Source organism: Phyllopteryx taeniolatus, chromosome 7 (genome assembly GCF_024500385.1).
Source record: "Phyllopteryx taeniolatus isolate TA_2022b chromosome 7, UOR_Ptae_1.2, whole genome shotgun sequence".
In the NCBI taxonomy this organism is placed as follows: Eukaryota; Metazoa; Chordata; class Actinopteri; order Syngnathiformes; family Syngnathidae; genus Phyllopteryx; species Phyllopteryx taeniolatus.
In genome coordinates this window covers 31,673,457-31,689,739 of record NC_084508.1, presented here as the reverse complement: position 1 = coordinate 31,689,739, position 16,283 = coordinate 31,673,457, and the positions used below count along the sequence as shown (strand labels likewise).

At 42.6% G+C, this 16,283-nt stretch overlaps 1 protein-coding gene across 4 annotated transcripts in view; it reads left to right on the top strand.

The window, feature by feature from the left end:
* Positions 1-16,283, top strand: part of gmds (GDP-mannose 4,6-dehydratase) — a 287,840-nt gene that overhangs the window by 602 nt on the left and 270,955 nt on the right. For 3 of the 4 annotated variants that reach the window (XM_061778513.1, XM_061778510.1, XM_061778511.1), the window contains exon 1: positions 7,137-7,373. The exons of the other annotated variant lie outside the window; for it this stretch is intronic. In XM_061778513.1, coding sequence (XP_061634497.1) covers positions 7,275-7,373 — 99 coding nt within the window. In that variant the 5' untranslated portion in view covers positions 7,137-7,274. Of the gene's footprint in view, positions 1-7,136; positions 7,374-16,283 lie in introns of those variants that run through there. 4 annotated transcript variants of the gene reach the window in all.

Below are 16,283 nucleotides of genomic sequence, written 5' to 3'. Positions count from 1 at the left end.
TCCCTATAGATCCCTTGTAGATTTCATTAAATAGTCTATGAAAATCACACTCTTTGTTGTGTTTTGGAGCTTAACAATGAACCTCTTTAATTTAGAACTTGTATTTCTTAAGTGTAGCAACCTTGATATAATGAGAGTGATAAAAGGTTTCTCATCGCTTTTCCTACACTTTAAAAATATAAAAAGAAACGTGGTGCCCTTTACGAGACAAAATTAGTTTGATTCTGACGTTAAACGTCTATCGGACTAAGCCGGACGTTCACCTTCGACGAATTTATTTCTTGAATGAATTATGTTTTATCCAAATGCCAATATATGCTATATTAATTGTGCCTAAACTGCACAATATACCTCCAAAATTAACAGCAAACAACATTTGGAAAGTCTTGGAAAACCTGCGGTGTCCTTCATGACTGCAAAGGACATTTTATTCATTTATTTAATGTTTGTTTATCCATATAAGGCACCTGAGAAGAGATTCTCATTTGCAATGTTGACCTGCCTGCAGACACCAGCGTAAAGCTAAGCAAAAATAATAGCAAATACAAATACTATGATTGGGTCTCAGAACTTATAACCCCAAAGCAGAATCACACAATTTTTTAGGAAAAAAACAATGATTTTATTTAACCAAGGGAGCAAAACAACTTGAGCAATGATAACATACACAAACAAAAACAACATCAACAAAAGGTTGAGGCGTAAGAACAACTATAGTAAAAACAAATAACTAAGATGGATGTGCGAAGAATGACAGGAGCTAGATGATGAATGGAACAAATACAGAAAAATACTCAATGAAAAGAAATAGAATGGAAGCTCAGTAATAATATCCATCCATCCATTTTCTGAGCCGCTTCTCCTCACTAGGGTCGCGGGCGTGCTGGAGCCTATCCCAGCTGTCATCGGGCAGGAGGCAGGGTACAGCCTGAACTGGTTGCCAGCCAATCGCAGGGCACATACAAACGAACAACCATTCGCACTCACAGTCATGCCTACGGGCAATTTAGAGTCTCCAATTAATGCATGTTTTTGGGATGTGGGAGGAAACCGGACTGCCCGGAGAAAACCCACGCAGGCACGGGGAGAACATGCAAACTCCACACAGGCGGGACCGGGGATTGAACCCGGGTCCTCAGAACTGTGAGGCTGACACTCTAACCAGTCGGCCACCGTGCCGCCCAGTAATAATATGCTGTAAAAAATAAAAAGTACACAAACGAACACAGGCAAACAGCAATGTGTAAACAATATTCCAGCGACTAGCTGCCATCTCTCCAGCGCGTAAGAACCTCACTAATGATGATGCAGAGCCAGTGTGCGCTGGAGGCTCCATCCATCTACTAACCCAGGAGACTGGGGGCGGGGGGAAGAAAGATAACAGTTCAGCAACCAGAAACACAGTAACATGACAGTATCCCCCAACGGACGCTAGTGACTTAGCCAATTTCAAGGGATTGAGAGAGTGGAGGTCCCGGATGAGGGACAGATCTAGGATCCAGGTGTGGGGGGCCCAAGAATGCGCCTCAGGACCATAGCCCTCCTAGTGGACCAAGTACTACATTCCCCTGCCCCTCCTTTTGAAGTCTAAAATAAACCTCACCGTGTAAACTGGCTGACCATCAAGCATACAAGGACGAGGACAAGGAGCAGGAGGAGGATGCACTGACAGAGGACACAGTGGTATGGTGATGACAAGTTTGAGCAGGGATACATGGAACACCGGGTGGATCTTGAGAGATGGTGATAAGATGAGTTTGACCACCACAGGATTAATGACAGACTCAATCTTGAAAGGCCTGATGAATTTAGGACCCATCTTCCTGGAAACCCCAGCCAGGCATATGTCCCACATGGAAAGACATACCTCCTGTCCGGGACAATAAACTGGAGCTAAAATTTTATGCAAAACCGTTAGCTGCCGTTTGCAAGCTGCGGTATAGGACAGGGGGGCAGCATGTGTATCCTGCCTCCTGATGGAGGTGGACAGATGAAATGGACACTTCTTTCTCCTGCGAGGGAAACACAAAGGTTTGGTATCCGTACGCCATATTGAATGGTGACAATAACTGTGGCTCAACAGATGAGGGTGTTATGGGTGTTCTGCAAAGCCCTGGGGGCCTCTTCTAGTCTTTACTCTGTTTTTATATTCAATCCAATGGCAGACAGAGCGAGCAAACCAGGAACTGAAAGCTGCATTACACTGCTTTACACATCGATAACCATCTTCCTGGTCCTCCAACTCCCATTGTTGCTTGATTTAAAACTTCAGTTGCTCAACAGTCCGGAGTCTCCATTGTCATATTTTGTGCAGCACACTTTTCCACTTTGCATCAGTCCATCTCAGATGAGCTCGGGCCTAGAGAAGCCAGCGGTGCTTCTGGGTATTGTTGATATATGGCTTTCACTTTGCTTGGTAGAAAATTAAATTGCATTTCTAGATGTAGTGAGGAAATGTGTTAACTGACAGTAGTTTTCTGAAGTGTTCCTGAGCCCACCAGGCAATATCCTTTACATGGTGATGCCGGTTTTTAGGCGTGCCGCCTGAGGAATTGAAGGTCAGGGGCATTCAATGTTGGTTGTAGGCCTCGCCACTTAGGTGCAAAGATTTCCCCAGATTGTCTGAATCTTTTGATGATATTGTCGACCATATATGACAAAATCCCTAATTCTTTGCAAATGTACATAGACAAACTCACGCAGTTGTTTGCAAAGTGGTTAACCTCACCTCCACAACTGAGCCTTTGAGGGATGCTCCTTTTATACCCAATCATGACACTAACCTGTTTCCAATGAACCTGTTCATCTGTGGAATGTTCCAAGCAGGTGTATTTTGAACATTCCTCAAATTTACCAGTCTTTGGTTGGTCCTGTTCCAGCTTTTTGGGAACATGTTGCAGGCGTCAAATTCAAAATGAGTGAATATTTGCCAAAAAAAATGCAAATGTTCATCAGTTTGAATATTAAATTAAGGAACTGAAAAGCACATTTTCCCTATTATGATCTCCTTTAAAAAAAAAAAAAAAGCGAAATATAAATAATGCAATGGGTATACAGTAAAATAATATAACTAAAGTTTTCTTTTAAATTCAGACTATTCAGAATCAGAATCAGAATCAGAATCATCTTTATTTGCCAAGTATGTCCAAAACACACAAGGAATTTGTCTCCGGTAGTTGGAGCCGCTCTAGTACAACAGACAGTCAATTTACAGAACACTTTGGAGACATAAAGACATTGACAAAAAACAACAACAAACAACAATTGTGCAAAAAGATGCAGAGTCCTCAGTTCGAATGGCTAATGACGCAATAGTCCGGTGCAATGACCATTGTGCAAAGGGCACTGAGACTTCAAGGAGTGTATGCGGTTTAAAGTGACGAGTACTGCGATAATCTGGGACAATGGTTGTGCAAATGTTACAGATACTCCTCAATCAGTGTGCAAATGAAGCAGATACTACTCTGGCATGAGTGGCCACTATATGCAAATAGTGCAGCACGGCGAGACAACTACAGTGAGTGCACGAGTAATACATAATACAGAATACAGAAATGTGACAACGAACTCAAGTCAAAAAATTGCCAGCTTGTTGTAATGGAATTGTAAGTTAGCTGTTCAAGAAGTTGATTGCAAGAGGGAAGAAGCTGTTGGAATGTCTACTAGTTCTAGTTTGCATTGATCGGTAGCGCCTACCTGAGGGAAGGAGCTGGAAGAGCTGGTGACCGGGGTGGGGAGGGTCCGAGAGGATTTTGCACGCCCTTGTCTTAGTTCTGGCAGCGTGCAAGTCCTCAAGGGTGGGTAGGGGGGTACCGACAATCCTTTCAGCAGTTTTGATTGTCCGTTGCAGTCGGAGTTTGTCCTTTTTTGTAGCAGCACCAAACCAGACTGTGATGGAAGAACACAGGACTGATTCGATGACCGCTGTGTAGAACTGTCTCAGCAGCTCCGGTGGCAGGCCATGCTTTCTCAGAAGCCGCAGGAAGTACATCCTCTGCTGGGCCTTTTTGAGGACGGAGTTGATGTTGGTCGTCCACTTCAGGTCCTGGGAGATTGTAATTCCCAGGAACTTGAAGGTCTCGACGGTTGACACAAGGCAGCTGGACAGCGTGAGGGGCAGCTGTGGCGAAGGATGCCTCCTGAAGTCCACGATCATCTCTACAGTCTTGAGCGTGTTCAGCTCCAGGTTGTGTCGGCCGCACCACAGCTCCAGCCGCTCCGCTTCCTGTCGATATGCAGACTCGTCACCGTCCTTGATGAGGCCGATGACAGTGGTGTCATCTGCAAACTTCAGGAGTTTGACAGTCGGGTTCGCTGAGGTGCAGTCGTTCGTGTAGAGAGAGAAGAGCAGCGGAGAGAGGACACAACCTTGGGGCGCCCCAGTGCTGATGCTGCGTGTGGATGAGGTGGCCTCCCCCAGCCTGACCTGCTGTGTCCTGCCCGTCAGAAAGCTGTAGATCCACTGGCAGATGGCAGGTGAGACGCTGAGCTGGAGAAGCTTGGATGAAAGGAGTTCAGGGATGATGGTGTTGAACGCTGAGCTGAAGTCCACGAACAGGATCCTCGCGTAGGTCCCTGCACTGTCGAGGTGTTCTAGGATGAAGTGCAGTCCCATGTTGACTGCATCATCCGCAGATCTGTTCGCTTGGTAGGCAAACTGCAGGGGGTCCAGCAGGGGACCTGTGACACTCTTGAGGTGGTCCAGCACAAGACGTTCAAAGGACTTCATGACCACAGATGTCAAAGCGACAGGCCTGTAGTCATTCAGACCCGAGATTGCAGGTTTCTTGGGGACTGGGATGATGGTGGAGCGTTTGAAGCAGGATGGAACTTCGCACATTTCCAGTGATCTGTTGAAGATCTGAGTGAAGACTGGCGCGAGCTGGTCCGCGCAGACTTTGAGGCAGGATGGAGACACGTGGTCCGGGCCTGCCGCTTTGTTAATCTTTTGTTGTTTGAAGATGCGTCTCACATCCTGTTCATGGATGGTTAACGCAGAAGTCAGAGGTGTGATTGTGGTCGCGGGTGGGGCCGGGTTGGTGTGTGGTGTGAAACTGTCCTTTTCAAATCTGCAGTAGAAGGTATTCAAGTCGTTGGCTAGTGTGCTATTGTTCTCAGCTTGGGGGGATCGTCGCTTGTAATTAGTCAGCGACTGGAATGCATGCCAGACTGATTTAGAGTCGTTTGCGCTAAACTGTTTTTCCAACTTTGCTGTATAGATCCTCTTTGCAATGTTAATTTCTTTGGTCAGCTGGTTTCTAGCTCGATTATACAGGGCCCTGTCCCCGCTCTGATATGCGTCCTCCTTAGCTTGGCGAAGCTGCTTAAGTTTAGCAGTGAACCACGGCTTATTGTTGTTGAATGTGCGAAATGATTTTGTTGGAACACAGACCTCTTCACAGAAACTGATATAGGATGTGACAGTGTCCGTATATTCATCCAGGCTGCCAGCTGAATTTTCAAAGACACTCCAGTCTGTGCAGTCTAAGCAGCTTTGAAGTTCCATCTTGGCTTCATTTGTCCACTTTTTGACTGTTTTCACTGTAGGCTTCGCGCATTTAAGTTCTTGCCTGTACGTCGGTATTAAGTGAATTAAGCAGTGATCAGACGAGCCCAAGGCTGCACGAGGTATAGCACGGTATGCGTTTTTTACCGTGGTGTAGCAGTGGTCTAAAGTATTATTTTCCCTGGTAGGACAGTCGATGTGCTGCTTGTATTTAGGGAGTTCGTGGTTGAGTTTAGCTTTGTTAAAGTCCCCGAGAATAATGAGGGGTGAGTCGGGGTGTTTTTTTTCAATTTCGTTGACTTGATCGGCGAGCGTTAGCAATGCGGCGTTCGTGTTAGCTTGAGGCGGAATATAGACGGCAGCGAGAATGAATGATGCGAACTCACGTGGCGAGTAGAATGGTTTACAATTTAAGAATAGCGACTCCAAATGCGGGCTGCAGTGTGTGCTGATCACCGTGACGTCCGTACACCATTTTTCGTTGATATAGAGGCATATCCCGCCGCCCTTTGTTTTCCCCGATGATTCCATGTCGCGGTCCGCTCGATGAATGTGGAAACCGGGAAGCATAATGCCGGCATCAGGTACAGCGTCGCAGAGCCAGGTCTCCGTGAAGCACATGGCCGCGGAACGTCCGAAGTCTTTACTTGTCTTTAACAGAAGATGAAGCTCGTCCATTTTGTTGGGTAGGGAGCGTACGTTCGCGAGGTGGATCGACGGGAACGCCAATCTGTGTCCTCTCTTGCGGAGTTTCACCTGAATGCCGGCTCGCTTCCCTCTGTGGCGCCGCTTCCGTCTCCATGCGCCGAAAACCGCGGACGCCGCTCCGGTGAGTAACTCTGGGAAAAAACTGAGCGTATATTCGAAAGTTGGTGACAGAAAGTCTGGAGTAGACTCCTTGATGGTTAGCAGGTCTCCCCTTGTGTAAGTGAGTCGTGTAAGGTCTCCAAAGACGGACGAAAAACACAAAAACAAAGACAATACTAGAGAGCGCGTTACCGAGTACTATTGACGTACTGTAAGCTAAAATGGATTGCTGCATTATTTAAAATAAATAAACAACACTCATTTGTAATTTCAACTAGTTCCTGAAGTTAGTGCTGTTACTGGAAGCCCCAGTCTTCAAAAAGAAGAACGTTCTTATTGCGCTCCATAAAGATATGAATATGTACGGTTCTTTTGAGCTGCGTGTCTACGTTGACGCTAAGTTAGGAGGGGCAAAGTCCTCGCGTATGTGCACGGAAAGAAAACAGAAAGCTCAAGGATGCCGGCACATTGTGCTACATAAGGTTACACAAAAGACCGTACAATTACAACAAGGGAATTAGGAATAACTTTCATAAGTATCAATATATTCTATGGGCGGTTTTAATCTTATTTCTTGGTGTAGAAAATAGGATGGATGCATCTATTGACAGCACAGGCTTTGGCGTTGACCAAAAAAGTAAGCCTAGTGAAAATGGTTTGAGAAATTAGCAAATTACAATTTAATAATTTCAATGTCCCTAATGGGACGTCTACCCGCCTAACATGGCCGCGTTGTAGGCACGTCAATTACCCGGAATGCTACAGCGTGCTGGCAAATCTATTCTTCATATCTATGTGCTGTCCTGCCATTGGTTCATTCACAGCCTCTTCCTGTTTCGTATTGTTTGGATTCACAGTGTGAATTTGCTTTTGGCGATTGACGCTGAGGCCAGTTTTAGGGTAAACTAAACAAACAGTTTGTAGCGGTCGGTTTGGTGGTACAAATCAGATCCGGATTAAAATGTCTCAGTGTTCCGAACCTGCAATCATTAGCTCTGGTGTGAAAGAAGACACAAAGAAGGAGAGGAAAGTGGCTATCGTTACCGGCATCACTGGGCAGGTACTGTAACCCTTGTTATCTAGAAGCCGAGAAGTGTTAATAGTCAAGTGAAAACAGGAAATACCGGTTTGGTATGGGGATGATAAAACAGTAAACAGGTACTACACAGATGCGAAAATCAACTTTTAAAATGAATGAACAGATAATCAAAAATCGAATAAAGAATGTACTGGTAGGTGTATCAGTAGATTAGTCGGGTCTCGTTAAACACTTATTTTCTGTCATGCCCCTCCGAGGGGACCTTGTTTTCACGCCCCTCAGCCCAACTAAATTGAAAAACTATTTTGAACCACTGTCACCAACATTTTGCATACGTCACCTGATCATTAAAATAGAAAAATAAAATGAACAGCGATAACACTTGAAAAAAACCAAAAACATTTCAAGTTAAGTTTATTACCTAAATTTGTAAAATTTAAGCAAGTCTGCTCAGTCTGTCTGATTATCAAAACGGAGAAAATAGTACAAATGATTCACTGTGTTTCACTGGATTTACACAGTAAAATTCAAAACTTTTAAAAACTGGGTAGCCTTATTAGCATCATCAGCATATTCCTTTTAAAATAAAGCTATATGACTAAAAAAAATAATATGCAAATTTTGCATCAATATTTGCTGATACAGTAGTTGAGCTTATCAAGAAGGAGCGAAAAGTGCATAACATTTTCATTTACACGGTGACCCTGACAAGTGAAAACGGACATAAACAATAAACAAAACAATCTATTGCTATCAGTGGCCTCGTCTTTTTGTATGGCATAATGTTTGTTTCATTATCTAATTCTGTTAGATGTTCTGTGAGTTTGTCTGAAATGTCAAATGTATGTCTTTCGACGGCGTCTTTGGAAAGAGGGACACTATTCAGTGTCTGAGCACTTTTTTCCAATTTATTTTTGATTTCCCAAATGTTTCCCTTTTTTCAATTTTTATAAAATTATTTTTTGTTTTTCTTTTTATTTTTTCCTTTGCTTTTGTTTGGGGGGGGGGCGAACTAACCCCAAAAATACTTACTAATCCATCCATCCATCCATCCATCCATTTTCTGAGCCGCTTCTCCTCACTAGGGTCGTGGGCGTGCTGGAGCCTATCCCAGCTGTCATCGGGGATCCAGTTATTGGCAAACCATAAGACATAAATTAATACAATTTCATGGAACAAATATTGGTACATAGGTTGTAATTGTAGGTCCGTGGTAGTGGTTGAACTGACTAGTCGACGTTTAGACTTAACCACTGTGCTATGATATAGCTTGTAGTTGAATAATTGGCAATCACGTGTTTTTGCATTACCATCATGGCCGCCTCACTGAAATCAACAGGTGGTTGGTCAGTTCTTGTAGCAAACTAGCAGCGGTGCCTCAAGCGTGTGGAAATATTTTTGTAAAAATTAGACCATCAGCACAGTCACTTGCAAAATATGCAAGTCTATCCTCAAATACAGACCCTTTCCAATAATTAGAATATAATGGAAATGTTTATTTATTTCCATAATTCCATTCAAAAAATCAAACTTTCAGAGATTATAGATTCAGGGCCCACAATTTAAACAACTTCAAGTATTTATTTGTTTATTTTTACATAATTTGGGTTTCCAGCTCATAAAACCCACAAAATCAGAAATTTAAAAAATGTGAATACTGTGACGAAATCACCATTTACTTTGCAGTTTTTGTAGAAAAAAATAAAATAAATTAGGGTCACATTAAATCAATCAAAATATGGTACTTTCAGTACAATATCCATCCATTTTCTGAGCCGCTTTTCCTCACTAGGGTCGCGGGCGCGCTGGAGCCTATCCCAGCTATCATCGGGCAGGAGGCAGGGTACACCCTGAACTGGTTGCCAGCCATCTATGCCAGCCATCTCTGCTAAATTCTTGAATCTTCTCTGTTTGATAATCTCTTTTGCTGGTGCATCTTCTCCTGACATATTTTGTCCTTCCACTAGACTTTCCATTGATATGCTTGGACACAGCACTCTGTGAACAGCCAGCCTCCTTATCTATGAACTTTTGTGGGTTACCCATTTTATGGAGGGTATCAATGATGGTGTTCTGGGCAGTTGTTAGATGATTACTGTGTGACGCTCAGTTTAAAACATGTATGGCCTGCAAAATTTGGGCTGATTTCTTCACAGTATTCAAATGTTTTGAATTCCTAATTTCGTGGGATTTATGAGCTGGAAGGCCAAATTATGTCAAAATAAACAAATTAATACTAGTTTAACTTTTTGAATGGAATTATGGAAATAAATAAATAAATATATATATATATATATATATATATATATATAATTTTTTTTTGGAAAGGGTCTGTATGACAAAACCACAAGTGCTATTAACGCTAACCTGAAGAGACATCCGCTAATGCAGTGGTTCCCAAACTTTTTTTTTGCAGTGCCCCCCTTTTGGAGAGGAACTTATTTAAACATTATTCCTTGGGAATCAACAAAAACATGAACAACAAACATAACTCCAATCATCAATGCAGTGGTCACTTTTACAGTTGAAAAATTACACTGGCGAATTTACCAAGCCACCAAGAATAAACAAAAACCTAAAAAACAAATTTCTGCTAAAATTTGAATTCCTGCAGTCATTTCAGTGGCTGATGTGGGCTAGCTTTGTGCTTCAGATTTTTTCTAATCGTGGACACAACTGTGAGACAGCCACGCGAAGTTCATTTTCATTGTCCAGCTTTGACCTGTATTTGGTCTTGATTGAGGCAACTGAAAAAAACCCTATCTCACACAAGTAGGATGTGGCAAAAGGCAGCAGTGTGGCCATGGCTCTCCTGCCGAGCAGTTATTTGTCCTTTTGCACTCCAATCCAAAAGGCAGCCAGTGTCTTGGACTGAAACTGGAGCCTCAAAGCTGAATCAGAAGTGACATCAATAAACTGCTCCTCTTCTGCAGCACTGAAGTCAGCAGCTGGTCTGGCATTGAAGGGGTCTCGGATCCAGTCATATTTTGCAGGATCCTGCTCTGGGAAGTGTCTTCGGAAATGTTTTTCCAGAGAAGAGATATGATTTTTGATGCATGTGGTCACTGTGTTTTGCAGCTTGTTGGCACTGATGAAGGTTCTCAAAGGAATCTCTATTCCCATCTTTCACTCGCTGCTCCCACATCTCTAGTTTTCTAGTAAATTATGTGATTTTATCTGCCAGGTGTGGAAGGTGTGTTTTGGTACCCTGGATCTACAGATTTAGTTCATTGAGTTTTTGAAAGATGTCACTGAGGTATGCGAGTTTCATGACAAAGTTGTTGTCTTTAAACTTGTGGGTAAGAGGGTAATGCCCCTCCTCTTCCAAGAATACTCGGATCTCATCCGCAGTTCAAACACCCGAGATAAAACTTTACCCTGTGACAGCCACCGAACAGCTGTGGAACAAAACTGCTGTGTGATCAGAGCCCATTTCTTCACAAAGTGCGGCAAAAATCCGGGCTTTGACCGGTCTTGTTTTAATGTAGTTCACTGTGGAAATGATGTCCGTCATTACATCGCTCAGTTCAGCGCTCAGCTGTTTGGACGTGAGCGCTTCTCTGTGGATAACGCAGTGAGTCCACTGCGCATCAGGAGCAACGTGCATGATAAGCGCTTGCAGGCCTCCTCGTTTCCCAGCCATTGCCTGATCCCCATCTGTGCAGATCCCCACACAGTGCTTCCAGTTCAGATCAGCTTTTTTCAGGTATGTATCTGCAATTTTAAACAACTCCTCTGGAGTTGCTCTGTCGGTTACACGTTTGCAAAAAAGCAAATCCTCATTCAGGTCCTCATTATCACTAAATCTGACGTATGTTATCAGCAAACAATCTTTGTTACAGTCAGTCGCTTCATCCATCTGCAGAGCAAAACGTGCATCTCATATCTTGTCGTTAAGCTGCTCCTCTATGTCTTTTGACATGTCATGAATGCACCTCGCAATAGTGTTGTCTGACAGAGGAATTGCCTATAACTTACTTGCTGTAACTTCATCGATCATGGTGGAAACCATATCAATAGCAGACGGAAGTATTAACTCCTCAGTGATGGTGTGAGGCTTTTTACACCGAGCAACTCTGTATGCCACTTTGTAGGAGGCAAGTTGGGCGTTAGATGACACTGATGCTGCTTTAGTAAAGAAACTCTGTTGTGCACGACAGTCACTTAATTTTTTTCTGAAGAAATCAGTGGGTTTATGTTTGTGTTCGGGATTTGAAGTCTCCGAATGATGTCTCAACTTATTCGGCTTCCTGCTGTCAGCGGCCAGTATTTTGAGACACAGTACACATTGTGGTCTCTCCTCATTACCCATTGTTGGACAGGTGACGCCGTGGGCAAGATAGGCGTCGGCATATTTTCGCGTATTTGCTTTGGTTGAATTACTGATTCGTCATCTGCTTTGCATTTAATGGGTAGTCCTCTCACAAACTTGTCCATGCTAGCGGTGAAAATGTTTTCCTGTTTTGTTTAATTTTTTTTAACAGCCCTCTTTTGATGGTGTTTTTAAGATAAAATTAGCTCCATCTGAATAATAATGAAAAGTGTTCATGGTAGCCCCGCGCCCCCCCTGTCATAACACCAGGTCCCCCCTGGGGGGCGGGCCCCCCAGTTTAAAAACCACAGCGCTAATGCTAGCTGACGAATAGCCTAAATCTTTACGTCACCCGTAAGTCGTCAGCGAATTCCCCAAACGCCCTTATGTACCATTGAAAAGACAGACAGTACACTGTGCAATGACAATAAATATTATAATTCTAATTCTGTACTGTAGTGGCTATTTGGATGACAAAAAAAAAAGACAAATGGTGGTCGATCTTTATTGTGAAAATGAACAGTTAATGTTACCAACAACTACAATTTCAATCAAGCCTTCCGCTCACAGACATACAACAACCTATTCTTCCTCCTTCCGGTCGCCCCACCCCTGACTCACACATCCAATCAAAAATTGCACGCAAACACCTTCATAGTCTCACAGACAGTTGGCTCTTGCAACAAGGCTCCTGTAATTGTTTAAATTATGTACTACTATTATGTACTGTAGCGAGTGGCGAGCCTGCAGTTGTGTCTGGCGAATTGGTTTTGGAGTTCCAAGGGTTTGCAAGGCCATAAAGGTATCTGAATGTGATTGGATGAGTCACTGTCTGAATGTGATTGGGGCGTGATAAACGAGTCAGGGGGTTGGGGCCAGTGCAACGAAGAATGGTGGAGAGAATGAGTGAGTGAGCTTGAAAGTATGCACAGTGAGTGGTAAAGCTAGGACTCGGGGGTCTAGATCCCCACTCACTATTCATGAGGACATAACCGAGCAAATAACAAATCAATTCGATTTGTTACTCCTTGTACCGTTTCAAAATAATAGTCCAACAAATGAAAAGTCCTATTTCATAGGTGTCAAACTCAAGGCCCGGGGGCCAGATGCCCGCCACATCATTGTATGTGGCCCACGAAAGCAAATCCTGCTCGTCAAGTTCTGTGATTTTTGCTAAAATCTTTACCCAAATTCCAAATTGTCATAATAATAAACAATAATGTGCAGATATTGCATTTTTCTGTTACCAAACCCTTCTTCTACAGTAACTTAAACAATACCTGAACAAACTATTATCCTTGTCTTCTGATTTCAAAACTAGTTATACCTCAATTTATTGTGTAATGGTAATAATATGATTTGGTGATTAAACATTTATATGGTTTCACTGTTCTAACCGCCTTCTGAGGGAAATCATAACTACAATGCGACCCAAGACAAAAATGAGTTTGACACCCCTGTCCTATTTGATCGTTTGAAAACTGGAGGACGTAACCGAGCAAATAACAAATCAGCTCGATCTGTTACTATTTCAAAATAATATTCCAACAAATGAAAAGTCATATTTGATAATTTGAAAACTATCTATTGAACCGGTAAGAGAGTACGCTGGCACGTTTTGACTTATGAATGACGAGTTTTATCTGCATCTCCACACAGAAAGGTTTTCTTTTTAGCTTAAAATGGTTTACTTTAACGTTGATCCCTCGCCGTAGCTTGGCCACAGGTAGAATCCTGGCAGGTTCTGTTTTGTCTTAACTTTGTTAAAATGAATGACCAGTCGCCTCAGTGCAACACTTGGAATAAGATTATATTGTGCAAAGGAGGCTTTCACGATGTGTAGCGTCTGACGCGCTCCGAGCTTCAGTGAAGTCAACTCAGTCAACTGGGTGAGTGAAACAATAAAATACATCTATGCCAACATTGAGACAGCAAACAAGATAAACGGGTGCTTGCACTTTTGCACTGATGGTTTTTAGCGTTTACTTTAGTCTTCAAACCAATGTAAGCACCAATGACAAAAAAAAAAAAAAAAAAAGCTTAAAATTGGACAAAAACTTCACCGTAGCACCTTACATCACACTGAATTGGGACAAAATTCACATAAATGTTGTCTCACAATATCACAAACACTAACCTTGTGCCTCATCGGCGGGTAGGGAAAGGAATCAGCGTTTTTTAGCATTTGGTTCCATCCAGTAAAAAAAAAAATTAAAAATTCACCGGTGCTGTGTGAAGTTACTTTTCGTGCCAAAATGCCGAGTTCCGGTGGGTACCCTTCAAAATAAAAGACTACAAGTTTAAAACAGGAAGTCAAATTAATACTTGTACATATAAACCATTTGACGTGACGAAACAGTCCCACATCACTATTTTAACAATGCTATATTTAACTTTTAGCTGAAACACTAGTTAATGAATATTAAGTCAATTGGGTTAGTTCCACACTTTTTTGAGCCAACCCCCTAAAATAATCGGAATGAAGAATCGTTTAGAACCGGAATCGAAATAAGGAACCGGAATTGCTCAAATGCAAACGATGCCCAACCTTATTCCCCACCGACCAAACTAAACAGCCACTTTTCCAGCTAGCCTGCTGGCTACTTAGTCTGCTGGCTACCTAGCCACGCTAGCTTCACAGTGTGTTGGAAAAAAACATTGTGTATCTGAATCGGTTATTTAAATGTGAAAAAAATTTGCAGTTTGAGATTTACAGTACGTATCAATGTGCACCTCTGCTGGTTTTCATTCAAATTTTGCATTTGTTGTAATTAAATATTTTTAACAAATAAAAAACACAGTCCATTCACCAAGCTAAATTGATTACAAACAATCAAACAAAGATATAATGTAATTTTGAGATGTATCATTGCGTAGATCTCAAAACTCATAAAACTCAGTGGTGCAAAACAGTTTAAACGAACACAAATAACATTGTTGATATTATAAATATTTAATATACTAATATAGTTTTTACCTTATTAGCGACTCGTCCTGGCTTACGGGCGTGGGCATCCTGTGTAGCTTTTTCTCTCTAGGCGGTTTTTAATTTACCTGCTCATTAGCTCTTCAGGTTGCTCTCTGCTATAACACGGTTACAGACAAAGTTATGTTAAAAATATACTGTACACCTAAGCACTTATTCTGGTGTTTATCACATATCACGACAGCTTTGCGATCTCTTCATGCTCATTGTGTAGCATGCTTAGCTACACCTTGTCCACATTTAGCGATAACGGTACGTGTTACAAGTGTGACTTATTTACCGCCATGGAGGCGAGGGTTAGTTGCTTCGAGGAGAGGATCCGCGCCAGCAAGTGCGTGTAGCTGGTGTGGACTCGTAGCAAGTTAGCTCAGCGGCGCACTGCATAGATGGAGCAGCCGGGTGGACGCAGCATTTTTTTTTTTAACCAGGTTCATCACATCGAGAGGAGCCAGGTGAGTTGGCTTGGGCATCGGCTTAAGATGTCTCCTGGATGCCTCCCTAGCACGTCCCAAAGGGAGGTGGCTACGGGGAAGATCCAGGACACACAGGCGAGACTATACCTCTCGGCTGGCCTTGGAACTCTGTTGGAAGAGCTGGACAATGTGGCCGGGGAGGGGGAAGTCCAGGCTTCCCTGCTTTGGCTTCTGCGATAAGCGAGAAGATGGATAGATGTCTTCTTTCAAGCAAGTGACAATAGGCAATATATTTTAGGTTTACTTTATATAGCATGCAGGCCCTCTCTTAAAATAATTTTCAGATCTCACATTCTTTTGCGAACCAGGAAAAAGAATAACACTGTTAAGTAATTTTTATTCATCCAGTCATGATAATATTGTGGTACTGGGACTGCATGCAGGAGACAGACATGCATCTGGATAGACTATCTGAAGAAGTTACTTGCTGGGCTATGAGGTCACAGTGGTCATAAATTGCTTTACTAATTATTGACCATAAATTTTAAGGTGGCATGCTGCTTTGTCGGAATACCTTTGACTCAACTGTCAGCGTGAAGTAATGGGGTGAGAAGGTGTGAGTTATGAGAGACCACCTGTGTGCCAAGCCAGCGCTGCAGAACTGGGAGGCCTTGTGGCTGATTTTGCTGTTTTACGATATGGGGTTATGAAGAGGACAGGTTCATCCTCGCTGTCTCACAGTTATGCTTTACTACTTTTGCCTTTAGGTTCATATTTCATTCTTCAGCTCGGCTGGTATGGTCCACTGCCATATGATACTCTGAGGTCTTGTTGTTCTTCATTTGTTGGCATTCGATTAAGTCCCTTGATGCAATCACTGTTTGCAACAGAGAATGGACTCTGACAAGTGCCAGAAATAATAGTCATAAAACTAAGAATCCATGCACACAACTCCTCTGTCCCTCGTAACTGATGATGACGGCTCCTTCAAGGCCGATTCATCAACAGAATGTCTGACATTACTTTGGCAATGTTTAAACTGTAAGAAAATGTAACTGCATATGTAGCTAGTGATAGAAAGCTGAATTAGATTTAATGCAGTTGCTGTCTCAGCATGAGGTTTCAAAGCATCCCACAATAGAATACTTTATATAAGTATTCTATGAGAACATTATAAATAAAACTATGTCCCAACTAAACCCAGCTAAAATTAAATTTAC